A 14,050-nucleotide genomic window follows, 5' to 3' on the forward strand; every position below is an offset into this window, starting at 1 on the left:
GCTAGTAAAGTAATGCTCAAAATTCTCCAAGCCAGGCTTCAGCAATACATGGACCGTGAACTTCTAGATGTTCAAGCTGGTTTTAGAAAATTCAGAGGAACCAGAGATCAAATTGCCAACATCCGCTGGATCACCGAAAAAGCAAGAGAGTTCCGGAAAAATATCTACTTCTGCTTTATTGACTATGCCAAAGCCTTTGACTGTGTGGATCACAATAAACTGCAGAAAATTCTGAAAGAGATGGGAATACCAGACTACCTGACCTGCCTCTTGAGAAATTTGTATGCAGGTCAGGAAGCAACAGTTAGAACTGGACATGGAACAACAGACTGGTTCCAAATAGGAAAAGGAGTTCATCAAGGCTGTATATTGTCACCCTGCTTATTTAACTTATATGCACAGTACATCATGAGAAACGCTGGGCTGGAAGAAGCACAGCTGGAATCAAGATTGCCGGGAGAAATATCAATAACCTCAGATATGCAGATGACACACCCTTATGGCAGAAAGTGAAGAGGAACTAAAGAGCTTCTTGATGAAAGTGAAAGAGGAGAGTGAAAAAGTTGGCTTAAAACTCAATATTCAGAAAATGAAGATCATGGCATCCGGTCACATGACTTCATGGGAAATAGATGGGGAAACAGTGGAAACAGTGTCAAACTTTATTTTTTTGGGCTCCAAAATCACTGCAGATGGTGATTGCAGCCATGAAATTAAAAGACGCTTACTCCTTGGAAGGAAAGTTATGACCAACCATATTGAAAAGCAGAGACATTACTTTGCCAACAAAGGTCCATCTAGTCAAGGCTATGGTTTTTCCTGTGATCATGTATGGATGTGAGAGTTGGACTGTGAAGAAAGCTGAGTGCTGAAGAATTGATGCTTTTGAACTGTGGTGTTGGAGAAGACTCTTGAGAGTCCGTTGAACTGCAAGGAGATCCAACCAGTCCATTCTGAAGGAGATCAGCCCTGGGATTTCTTTGGAAGGAATGATGCTAAAGCTGAAACTCCAGTACTTTGGCCACCTCATGTGAAGAGTTGACTCATTGGAAAAGACTTTGATGCTGGGAGGGATTGGGGGCAAGAGGAGAAGGGGACGACAGAGGATGAGATGGCTGGATGGCATCACTGACTCGATGGACATGAGTCTGAGTGAACTCCGGGAGATGGTGATAGACAGGGAGGCCTGGCATGCTGCAATTCATGGGGTTGCAAAGAGTCGGACACGACTGAGCGACTGAACTGAACTGAACTGATGGTAACAGCAGAAGTTACAGGATGTCACTTTCAAAATCAGATTTTAAGATACTTTCTTGTTTGGCTCTCTTTCCTTGGTTCTTCTCTCTTGCTTGCCCTGATGAAGCCAGCTGCCATGCTGTGGGAAGCTCTCTGAGGACATCCCACAGCTAGAAACTGAGCAGCCTCTGGCCAACAGCCAGTGAGGAACTGTGGCCCTCAGCTCAATAGCCTGTGAGGAGCTAAGACTGGCCAGCAACCATATGAGCTCAGTTGCAGGTCCATCCCCACAGAGCCTCATAATGAGACCACAGCTCTGACTGACAACTGGATGGCAGCCTGAGAGAGACCCAAGCCTTGCCTGGGTTCTTGATGCAGAACTGTGAGATGACAGGTTTTTCCTTTAAGCCACTTGGTTTTGGGATAAGCCATTATATCATGTCGTGGTAGTCAATACAATAAGGCTCTGGATGACCAGTGTAGCCCTATAAACCAGTACACAAGGAAAGTGAGCATTTCACTCAAGGTGTTTGGTGATGATAAATGTTGAAAGAACAAGGATGGCGGCCAGGAAGCAGATGTTAGTTGTTCCCTCATCATCTGATGCCTTATGCGCTCCCTCAGCCCTTCCCAGCACCATCACAATCGCCATCAAGCCAGCTGTTGATTCCTTGAAAAGTTCTGTGGCTGAAAAGTTGTGACAGCATCTGGACTGTCCATAAAGAGACTCAGCCAGTTCTTTCTTTTTCCTTTTTTCAGCCAAACAGCATGTGGGGTCTTAGTTCCCCAACCAGGGATTGAATCTGCACCCCCTGCATTGGAAACATGGCATCTTAATCACTGGGTCATGAAGGAAGTCCCCAATTCCTTGGTGAGTCTCTCTCTGCAACTGCCTGCCCTCAGGAGCATCAATAACCATGCTGAATTCCATTCTCCCAACTCAACATTAGAAACCCCTGTGGTTAAGAAAAAGATCATGTCTGAAACCATCTTCCAATTGCACATGGAACCCAAACCTCCATTTCTGAAGTCACACCCTCTCCCAGGGGCCACAAGAACTCAAAGGGGTGGACTTCCAAGGGTAAGAATGTGAAAGCTATCCCTCACATAAGTACCAATTCTCTCCTCTCTGTTGAGTACCCAGACTCCAGGAATATTTCCATGTCTAATTCTGCACTTTTGCCTTTCTACAAGTCACTTGTATGCGATTCTTTGAGCATGGGTCTCTCTGAGATGACAAAGTTCTCTGAACAAAATTCTCTTTTTATCTGATGCCCATTTATTTGCCTCATGTGGATAGTGCAGACTTGTCATTCCATCAAACACCATCAGAGTGATGCACCAGGCACATAGATGACAAGCTTTGGACTTCATCTCCCCAAGGGAAAGTAATGCCAGAGTTTCTGGGCTGGGGCACAAAAAGACTGCCCAGGTCAGGCAGCATCTGTTCAGACAGGTCTCTAGTGAACCTCTATGGCTTGGGTCCTCCCAGATCAATTCTCCCTTCTCCTGATATTGATCCCTTGGTTTAGGCAGGGTTGACCTTCTTTCTTTAGCTCCTCTGGCTCCAGCCAGAGGAACGTGGTTGCAGCCTAGCTGGCCAATCAGTTTATTCTATCTACCCCCCTTCTCCTCCTCCTCATCTACAGTGATTAGATCAGGCATGGACACACAACCCAAGTAAGAATAACACTTAACTTCAAGTCTCTAGTAGGAATTATTGGGGAAGAAAGGATGTACTTTTTGAAGAGTCACAAAGAAGGTAGACTAGAAGTTTGGAACCTCAGGAGCAAAACTTGATAGGGAATGAAGCTGATATAAAGCAAATTGGAGCTGAGAAGGGGATAGAGACACACACCCCTAGGCTACCCCTGAACCCCTGGAATGAGACATGCCTGAAGTTAGCGATCCTGTAAATTTCCACCTTTAGCCTAAGCGTACTTGACCTGGGCTTCTGCTGTGGAGCCTAATCAGCACACCCACCTCTTGTTGGAGACGATGGGGACTCTCCAGCCCTTGATCTGGTTGAGCTCAGTGTCCGAGATCTCGATCTGCAGGGGCAACCGGGGCACCCATACCGTCATCTCCAGAGGAGTGTTCAGGTGCTGGAAGGTGAAGTTCACCACCACGCCCACCTTGCCCTTCATTTCCTTCCCATTGACAAAGATGTAGTCACATCTGTCAGAAACCTGGAAGAAGAGAGAGAGTGGTGGGGGACCCATGAGTGAGTTTTTATCACACCACAAAGTGGTAGTGGAGAAGACTCTTGAGAGTCCCTTGGACGGCAAGGAGATCAAACCAGTCAATCCTCAGGGAAATCAACCCTGAATATTCATTGGAAGTACTGATGCTGAAGCTGAAGCTTCAATACTTTGGCCACCTGATGTGAAGACTTTGATGCTCGAAAAGATTGAGGACAAGAGAAGTGGGCAACAGAGGATGAGATGGTTGGATGGCATCACTGACTTAATGGACATGAGTTTGAGCAAACTCAGGGAGATAGCGAAGGACAGGGAAGCCTAGCATGCTGCAGTCAATGGAGTCACAAAGAGTCAGACGTGACTTGGTGACTGAACAGCAACAACACAGGAACAGCAAGAGAAAGCAGAGGAGAAACCTGAAGTGCCGTAGCTCTTTTGGGGTCCCGATCATGAGAAGTAAGTGGACACTGCTTTTTTTTGGCCACACCACATGGCTTGTGGGATCTTAATTCCAGACCAGGGATCGAACCACGCCCTTGGCAGTGAAAGTGCAGAGTCCCAACCACTAGGCTGCCATGGAATTCCCTGGATACTGGTTTTTGCTTTCTGATACAGCAGAGGCTACAACGACAGATACCATGGGCCCCACCCACCTCTCCTTCGAGCTCTTTGACTAGTTGAGGTCACTCATCCCCACCAGATGCAGGTGTTCTGCTGATAATTTAGGCTGCACCTCCTCTGGGAGACTGCTTTTAGGTGATGGAGCCTTACCTGCAGAGTTACTTGTGTGTTACATACCATCCATCCCATCCCATCCCATCACATCTCTTTGCCCAGTGATGACTCCCTGGTTTGCCTGAAGGAGGAACAAACTGCGTGTTAACACATCCAGGCACATGTTAGCTCATTTCATCCTCAGAACAACCCCAAGATGGGTGTTAGTCCCATATTCCAGATGAGGAAACCGAAAGTAGAGGAGTTTGACTATAGTCCCCTGCTGGGCAGGAGCAGCCATGAATCAGCCCTGGGGTCTGGTTTTGGAATCCACATTCTCCCCTTGTGCTCATGTATGGGACGGCTCCTCTCTGCCAACGTTTGAGAGAAGAGCCAAGTTCAAAGCCCCTTGTCCCCTCATCTTTGTGTCCCAGCTCTGCAGGGGAGCCCATGCTCGTCCTAAACAAGACTTGGGGCAAAGCTCTGGAGTTGTGCAGTAGGATGAATGATGGCCCTCAAAGATACCAAATCCTAACTTCCGGAACTGGTACATTAGTTTATTTGGCAAAAATGACTTTGCAGGTTTGATGAAGTTAAAGGTCTTGAGATGAGCAGGTAGTCCAAGATTATCCAGGTGGTCCCTAAATATAATCCGAGTGTCCTTATAGGAAAGAAGCAGAGGGAGATTTGAGAACCTCAGGCGGAGGAAGGCTGTGTGTTGCCAAAGCAAGATGCTACGTGGCCAGCTCTCTGAATGGAGGAAAAGGTCAAGGAGCCCAAAGAAAGCATTTTGAGGAACTTGGGGAGTCAGGGAACAGTTCTCTCCTCTAGAGTTTCAGGGTTCGGGAGGGGAGTGCAGCCCTGCTGACACCTAGTGAAGCTGATAAAGGGTTTCTTCTCTCAGAACGTGTGGGAGAATACACGTGTGTGGTTTTCAGGAAACTTTTTTTTTGACTTGTGGCATCTTAGTCCCCCAGCCAAGGATTGAACCTACGCCCCCTGCAGTGGAAGTACAGAATCTTAACCACTGAACCATCAGGGAAGTTCCTCTACATGGCTTTTTTTCCCCAAGATTTTTTGATGTGGACCATTAAAAAAATCTTTACTGAATTTGTTGCAATATTGCTTCCTTTTTTACCCCTCTGGCCACCAGGCATATGGCATCTCAACTCCCTGACCAGGGATCGAACCTGTATACCCTACATTGAGTCGTGAAGTCTTAACCCCTGGACCACCCGGGAAGTCTCACATGTATAGTTTTCAGTCATCAGATTTGTGGTCACTTTTCCCAGAAGCCACAAGAGATGGACACTGAGAGGGAGAGGAGGACAGAACCAGAGGCATGAGGGTGTCTTCCCTGCTCGGGGATTGGCTGGTTGAGCTTGGAGCAGGATATGAACTGGAGTGAAGCCCTTGGTTTACTGAGCACCTAACCTAATATGTGCCCAGCCCAGCAGGTGACCACCTCCCACATATGGACCCAGTTACTAGTCAGTCACAAGAACCCAGGAGGTGGAGCCATTACTGTCATTTCACAGTCCAAGAATTAAGTACCAGTTCCTAAGGACACTTCCCAGGTGGCGCTAGTTGTAAAGAATTTGTCTGCTAATGCAGGAGATGCAAGAGATGCAGATTCGACCCCTGGGTTGATAAGATCCCCTAGAGTAGGAAATGTCAATCCACTCCAGTATTCTTGCATGGGAAATTCCATGGACAGAGGAGCCTGGTGGGCTCCTCCATGGGGTCACAGAGTCAGACATGACTGAGCACACACACCACACACACACACAAAGGATGCATGGCTGGAAAGTGGAAAAGACCAGATTCAACACAAGTCACCTCTCAGCTGCCTCCTGCTTCAGTACAGGCATCATTCTTGCCTGGATGCTCTGTTGTGGTCTGTTTTTTTTGTTTGTTTTTTTTTTTTAAAGGACATAAACCTCCTTCCAGCACTTGGAGGGGCATGAAGAAAGCAAATGCAGAAATGACTAGGTTGTTCAAACATCTTAGAAACATCTTAGAAAGGATTGCTGATGATGGCTCCTTGATCTTCCTGGTGAGGCAACAAGGGGGCCAGGGAGGCTCATGGAGGGCTCGGCATCCAGGGGATGGTCAGTGACTTGGAGGGAAACGTGGGCTCGGGTCCATTTCTGAATGGAGCTGGTGGTCCTCCTAAATGTCCGCCTATAGTGGGAGTACTGAAATCTGATTGGAAAGTGGAATGGAACCAGCCCAGGTAGTTTTATTGTCATTTGTCCTGATCACTGACATTTCATCTTCAGGGCTGCCAAGTCTTGAATCTTAGACATTTTCTTTCTTTAAATATTTTATTCTTTTTGATGCTTTTGTAAGTGGAAATATTTTCTTTTTAAATTTTATTTTGGCTGCACTGGATCTTTGTCATGGTGCTTGGGCTTAGTTGCCCTGAGGCAGATGGAATCTTCACAGATCAGGGATCAAACCTGTGTGCCTTGCAATGGAAGGTGGATTCTTAACTATGGACCATCCGGGAAGTTCTAGCTTTTCGCTTTTAAGCCTTTCAATTCTGAATAAGGCTGAACTGCCAGAGGTAAGCTGAGAAACAGAGAGACTGAGAGACAGAGGGAGGAAGAAAATACTGAGAAGACTTGCTTTCAGAAAAAGAATCTGGGACTTTCCTGGTGGGCCAGTGGTTAAGGATCTGCCTGCCAATGCAGGAGACACAGGTTCGATCCCTGATCCAGGAAGATCTCATATGCATTGGAGCAACTAAGCCTGTGTACCACAACTATTGAGCCTGTGCTCTAACGTCCGGGCACCGCAACTACTGAGCTTACGTGCCACAACTAGAGAAAAGCCTGTGAGGCAACAAAGACCAAGCACAGCCAAAAATAAATACATAAATAAAAATTTAAACAGGCGTTAAAAAAAAAACAAAAAAGAAAAAGAAGCTGTTTCATGACTTTAATTTTATGGGCCCTTTTGTCAAATCAGGGCTTCTAAGGAAAGGTGCGTGAAGCTCATTGTGGGCAAAAAGCCCTATATCTTCCTGTGGATGAGAGATGCTTGGTGTGTTAGCCAAAGCTGTGAGTGCAAAAAATGAAGTCTGTGTGTGTTTTTTTTTTTTAAACTCAGTGTTTCCCCCCTGAAGCAATGAGGAAAAGTGGGATTTAGACTTTGATACAAAGGACAAGGAAGGAGAGCAGAGGGAGAGCAGGGTTTGACACCTAGAAGGTCACTCTTAGTAGAGATGAGTGGAGGCAACTGATGCTCGGACTTGGAACAGGAGTGCTAGGTAAGCCAGGCTGAGCACTGAGATAGAGACGGGGTGTGTGTGTGTGTGTGTGTGTGTGTGTGTGTATGTGTGTGTGTTTACATCAATGAATAAGGACAGCATCTGCATTTGATAAGAGGTTTGTAAGTTTGATTTAAGAGTAAACTCTAGTTATTAAGTACTTTTAAAAAGAAATCCAGAAGCAGCATTTTCCCCCCTGTGCAATCAAGTTACAAAGTTCAAAAGTGTTTCTTATGTTTTACCACTCAGTTTTTAGATGACATGTACCCCAATGTGCGAGCTTCCCTGTGGCTCAGACAGTAAAAAACCTTCCTGCAATGCAGGAGACCCAGGTTCGATCCCTAGGTTGGGAATATCCCCTGGAGAAGGGAATGGCTATCCATTCCAGTATTCTTCCCTAGGAAATTCCATGGACAGAGGAGCCTGGCAGGCTATGCGGTCTATGGGGTCACAAAGAGTTGGACACGACTGAGCGATTAACACACACCTGGGTGTGCATTGCAGCACTGTTTACAACAGCCAGGACATGGAAGCAACCTAGATGTCCATCAACAGATGAATGGATAAAGGAGATGTGGTGTATATATACAATGGTATATCACCCAGCCATAAAAAAGAATGAATTTGAGTCAGTTATAGTGAGGTGGATGAATGTAGAGCCTGTTATACAGAGTGAAGTAAGGCAGAAAGAGAAAAACAGATATAGTATATTAATACATTTATATGGAATTTAGAAAAATGATATCGATGAACCTGTGCAGGGAAGGAATGGAGACAGAGATATAGAAAATGGGCTTGTGGACACAGGACGGGAAGGAAAGAGTGGGATGAACAGAGAACGTAGCATCGACACATATACACGATCATGTGCAAAGCAGATAGCTGGTGAGAAGTTGCTGTATAACTCCGGGAGCCCAGCCTGGTGCTCTGTGATGACGTAGAGGGGTGGGGGGGGGGAGGGAAGGGAGGATCAAGAGGGAGGGGATATATGTATACTTAAGGCTGATTTGCATCATTGTATAGCAGAAACCAACACAACATTGGAAAGCAATTTTCCTCCAATTAAAAAATAAAAAAGATAGTAACTAGAAAAAAATCTCAGTTTTTAACTTTGTAAACCACATCTGAGAGACTTGGCACTTCTGCATTATCATGTTTAATTTCTTAGTTTTTTTCTGTTTTGGTTGAGGACAGTAGAAGAAGATTTTCTGGCATTCTTGTTCAGTTGGTTACATTTGTCTAAACTTAACGATTGCCAGTTGCTCAGATACCAAGTGACAAGGGAGAATTCTTTAAAGTGTTCAAGTTCCTTAAACCTGAGGCTAAATCCTGAATACAGTATTGAATTCTTTAATATTATGATGGCTAGCATTGACAGGTGCACATGCGGCATGCTTTGGTGTTCGGTTCTTTTTGGACTTTATTTTTCATTGCAGGTTTATATGGTAACTTACAGTAAATTTTGTAAACTTGCATCAAGTTTATGAATAAAGAATCAGTAAAAAAGCAAACGGCCCTTCTGGTTTTCCATACCCAGCCCCCGTCCTTGCTCTGGGCGTGGAGGCATCACTAAAGTATTTGCCAACCACACCTGGTTCTTCTTTGGTGACACAGTAGGGGAGGGAGCGGGGAAAGGAGGAGGAGGAAGGAGGCGGGGGAGAGAGAACCTTGGAGAATTCCTCTGGCTGGTGGGGGATGCCTGGTGGGGGTGGAGTCTTCCCACCCCTGCTTATCCCCTGGGCAGCCTGTGGCCAACCACTGGCTGTACGAACACACCTCAGGACAACATCTCTAGTACATTTCAAACTCCAGAGCTGGCGTGGGGCAGCAGGGTCTCTTGAACCGTATCCGTGGAAGACTGAATAATGGTTCCCAAAGATGGCAGATCCTGATCCTTAGAAACTGTAAATGTCACCTTCTAAGGTGTAATTAAGTCCAGGATTTGGGGATGAGAGCATCCTGGATTATGGGCCCTGAATGCAGTCCCAGAGTCCTTATCTGGGAGAGGCAGAGGAGGCTGGACATGGACAGAACAGCAGCCTGTGTGGAGAGGAGCAGCGGTGTGGCCACCAGTGAAAGCCGGCTGTGCTGCCACCAGCAGTTGGAGCCACTTCTCCCCTGGGGTTCCCAGAGAGAGCATGGCTTCAGTCTTTGGCCTCCAAGACTGTGAGAGAAGGCTGTGTTTTTTTAGTCTTTTTTTTTTTTTAAGAGTTTTATTTATTTGTTTACTTATTATTGGTGCCACTGTGAAGCATTTGAGATCTTAGTTCCCTTCAGTTCAGTTCAGTTCAGTCACTCAGTCACATCCAATTCTTTGCAACTCCATGAAATGCAGCACGCCAGGCTTCCCTGTCCATCACCAACTCCCGGAGCTTGCTCAAACTCATGTACATCGAGTCAGTGATGCCATCCAACCATCTCATCCTCTGTCATCCCCTTCGCCTCCTGCCTTCAATCTTTCCCAGCATCAGGGTCTTTTCCAATGAGTCAGTTCTTTGCATCAGGTGGCCAAAGTATTGGAGTTCCAGCTTCAGCATCAGTCTTTCCAATGATCAAACCCATGCCCCCTGCATTGGAAGGCAGAGTCTTAACTGCTGGACCACCAGGCAAGTCCCAAGGTGTGGTTTTAAGACTTCAAGCCTGTGGTCATTTGTGACAGTGGCCACAGGAATCTAATATACCATCCTGGCCCATCTCTTCCCTTGCCCTGTTCTGCCCTCTCACCCCTCATTCCCTTATTTCTTGGGGGGGGTTTCATCAATGGGTCTCATACACACAGTGCCTCAGCTACAGGGAATCTGATCTAAGACTTGGTGACTGTCAGTTGGGAAGACACCAGTTTGGTTTCCCAAGGGCAGACCTGGCCCCTGACCATTTCCTTGGCGTCTGCTCAGGACAGACGAGCTGAACTGTGTTCTCACAGGAGCTGATGGGGCAGAACTGGTCCTTCTACCTCGATATCCATCTTTTCCTCCATCTCCTTGGCCACTGAATTCTAGCATTAATTCCTCCTCCCCGAGGAGCTGAACCAGAGAAATAGGACAGTCTAGGTGAGCTGACAAGACCTATTCATTCCCTCTTGTTTAAATACAAATGACTGTACATGTCCAATAATTCATTAACTACCACTTTACAAGCTGAAGGTTTGAAGGAAGGATCCATTAAAACTCTTCAATCCCTCTCATAATACATTTCCAGCCAGCTGCACTGTTCCGTGACGGGAAAATGGTTAATATTTCTGACTCTGGGTGTGTACAATCTGGCACTTTCATGAATTTAATGCCATTTGCTTTTTTTCTGTTTAAATGCTGTACAAATTTAAATCTTATTTAAATATCACCAACATTTGTGGTGAAACGTATGTTCTTCTGATGTTTTTCTTTATTTTTTTTTCAAGAGTGAGAGCTAAGGATATTAAAATTCCATCCCCCTTCCCTTTAAATTTGGCAAAACGACACCGTCTGCAGGAGTATTTGTATCTAATTCTCAAGTTAGGCATTACCTTCCTGAGATTAGTGTTTATCTTGGACAAAAATGGTACCATTAATAATAGCAGTAACAAGAAAAGCAGTGACTGGTATTTACTGAATGCTTTTTGTATGCCAAGCACTGGGTTAAGCATCATTCCATTTAATCCTCATGATAAATCTGTTAGGTAAATGCTATTATCCCATGTTTCAGAGGAGAAACTTAGGTGCCGTGTCCTGCGGGCTTGAGGAACATTTAGTGAAGTGACAGTCACTCAGTTGTGTCTGACTCTTCGTGACCTCATGGACTGTAGACCATAGGCTCCTCTGTCTATGGGATTCTCCAGGCAAGAATACTGGAGTGGGTTGCCATTTTCTTCTCTGAGGAACATATAACACTGGGCTAATTAATGGGAAGAGAATTTCCCAAGCTTGTGACACTGGTTAATTTATTGGGAGACAACTTTGTCTACCTCAGCAGTGTCTATAAATGCATAATAGACACTTTTCTGCCAAGAGAAAAGTTCTACATGAACACACTGGAGGAGGAAGAGCCAAGGGAGGGAGTATATGCAGGTCCTGAGGCTGACACTCGGGTGGATGGAGGTGCCTGGTGTTGTTATTGTTTATTCAATAATTAGAGTCTGACCCTTTGCAACCCCATGGACTGCAGCATGCCAGGCTTTCCTGTCTTGCACTGTCTCCTGGAGTTTGCTCAGATTCATGTCTTTTGAGTCGGTGATGCTATCTAACCATCTCATCCTCTGTCATCCCCTTCTCCTCCCACCTTCAATCTTTCCCAGCATCAGGGTCTTTTCCAATGAATCAGTTCTTCACATCAGGTGGCCAAAGTATTGGAGCTTCAGCTTCAGCATCAGTCCTTCCAATGAATATTCAGGGTTGATTTCCTTTAGGATGGACTGGTTTGATCATCTTGATAGCTTGTAGGAAAAGGTTTTTAAAACAACACGAGGGGGTGAAGGTTACAAGGGTGAACATTGCTTGGGTCATTAGGTAACAGGGTGGTGTTTCAGGAATTTCATTCATCAATTTTATGGCTCTAACAGGTCTGGGGTCTATGTGCTGGTAGTTAGCATACAGTCAACTTTTTCCACCTAGTGGGGATTTTAGTAAGGATATGGTTCAAGGAAATGGCTCAAGATATTATCTGTAGCCCTTGAGAAGGAACTGAAGGTCATTGACTTGCTTTATGGATAAACCATTATTATTCTGTCTTGCTTGACTGCTTTCCTTGGTTTCTACATTTCTCTCACTTCTCTGATTAAATTTGCTCTTTGGAGATTGGGGAAAGACTAGGAGACTAAAGCTTTTCTATGAAGAGGCCAGGGATGTGGTGGAGTCTGCCCCCAGGAAGGTCCTGTAGGGTCCTATTTGGTTCCAAGGGTCCTATTTGGACAGAGCATCTGAGGTCCCTTCCATGTCACCACAATGAACCTCTTCTTGAACAGGGATATTTTTCACATTTTTGGAATCATTTATATTAGATCCTATTTTTCTTCCATTAATAAAACCCTAAATTTAAGTTCCCAAGAAGCTCTGTTATTTTTAACTCAAAACAGAACATTTTTACACAATGCTGCACTTTCCCTCTTTCCTGGGTCAGAAGGAATAACACATTCAGTGAACATTCTCTTTTCTTTGTTCTTGAAATTACCCCATATGGTCTGGGTCACCATTGTTTTCTCACAGTTGCCAATAAGCACTCTGATAGAAAAGAATTTTCATACCAACCCACACAAGAAGCTCTTGGCCTGTGCCAGTCTCGGCATTGTCAACATCTGGGGATGGATACTTCTTGTTACAAAGGGCTGTTTCGGGCATGCTAGCGTGTCTAGCAGCATCCCTGATCTCCAATAACCACATGCCAGTTATGACAATAATATTGTCTCCAGTCATTGTCAAATGCCCCCTGGGCTGAAAAGTCACCCTCAGAGAAGAACTGTCATTTTGAGCACTTCTAAATGATTCCTTTGAGCATCACAAGACCCTATGTCACAGATTGTGCAACTGTGTACAGAGGGGGGGACTCTTTCAATTACAAAACATTTACATGTTTCTACATTTTGCTTTTTAAAACCATGTGATAACGAATGTCCTTGTGCACCCTCCCTGTGCCCCGGTGCATGCTTGGCTCCAGGGCAAACTGAGAAGCTTGCCCTAGGGAATTCCACTAGGTCCTCCTGCCTTTCCCAGCAGTCCTGGGAGGTTGATGTGATGAAACTGATTTTTTTTTTCCTGGGTAGAGAACTTTGAGACTCAGGGATGTGAGGGAATGTGGTAGATTGTATTTCCAAAGGTGGCCACAATTTCTCACAGCTCACATGCTCTTCCCCATGGGGCCTCACTGTACCCCACAGAAGAGGTGGAACCCAATTCCTCACCTTGAGTTTGGACTGGTCTTAGTGGCTCTCTGGACTTACAGGATGTGACACGAGTGGTGACCTGTGACTTCTGACGCCAGGTCATGAGAAGCCGTCCACCTATGGTTCCTGAAATACTTGCCCTTCGGATGTTCCCCCTCAGAACTCATGTGCCAATATCCTAGGAAGCCTAGGCCAGGTGGAAGGCCACCTGTGGACTCTCCCATCTACAGCTAACACTGGGCTCCCAGCTAACCACCAGCACCAGTTGCTATATGCATGGGTGCTCCACCTTGGATGTTGGTCTGGTTCAACCTTCAGGTGGATCCACCCAGGAGCCACTGATAGCAACCACATGAGGTCATGAAAACCACTCAGCTGTGCCCAGTCAACCCACAGAACTGTGGTCTGTTGTGCAGATAACCAGAACAAGAAAGTATGTGTGGAAACCGAGAAACTGGCCTTGAACCAAGATGTGCCTTCCAATTCTTTGTTCTCAGAACCCAGGACAGCCATCAGCGTGGCTCCTGTCCTGGTTGTATCACATGCCTAAGAGAGCCTGCTCTCTTGGCTCTCATGGATAATGTTTCAGGAGCACAGAATCTTTGTTCTGGCTTTCCGTCCCCAATGTGTTCAGCACGTTGCTTCACCACATCCCACTGCGTCAGAAATTCCAGATTTCCCCTTATATGAATGCTGTCTAGTGCCTTGGGTTCTTGTCAGCTCTGCCCTACTGCCCTGTCTGCTTCAGAGCTCAGTTCCCCAGCCAGGCCTCAC

General features: G+C 45.8%; 1 protein-coding gene across 2 annotated transcripts in view; it reads right to left on the reverse strand.

Annotated features, from left to right (window-relative positions):
• The window catches only part of TMEM132D (transmembrane protein 132D), an 893,797-nt gene that overhangs the window by 12,918 nt on the left and 866,829 nt on the right, over positions 1-14,050 (reverse strand). For both annotated transcript variants that reach the window (XM_044930298.2, XM_045163122.1), the window contains exon 6: positions 3,220-3,425. In XM_044930298.2, coding sequence (XP_044786233.1) covers positions 3,220-3,425 — 206 coding nt within the window. The remainder of the gene's footprint in view (positions 1-3,219; positions 3,426-14,050) is intronic.

Source organism: Bubalus bubalis, chromosome 17 (assembly GCF_019923935.1).
Source record: "Bubalus bubalis isolate 160015118507 breed Murrah chromosome 17, NDDB_SH_1, whole genome shotgun sequence".
Classification (NCBI taxonomy): domain Eukaryota; kingdom Metazoa; phylum Chordata; class Mammalia; order Artiodactyla; family Bovidae; genus Bubalus; species Bubalus bubalis.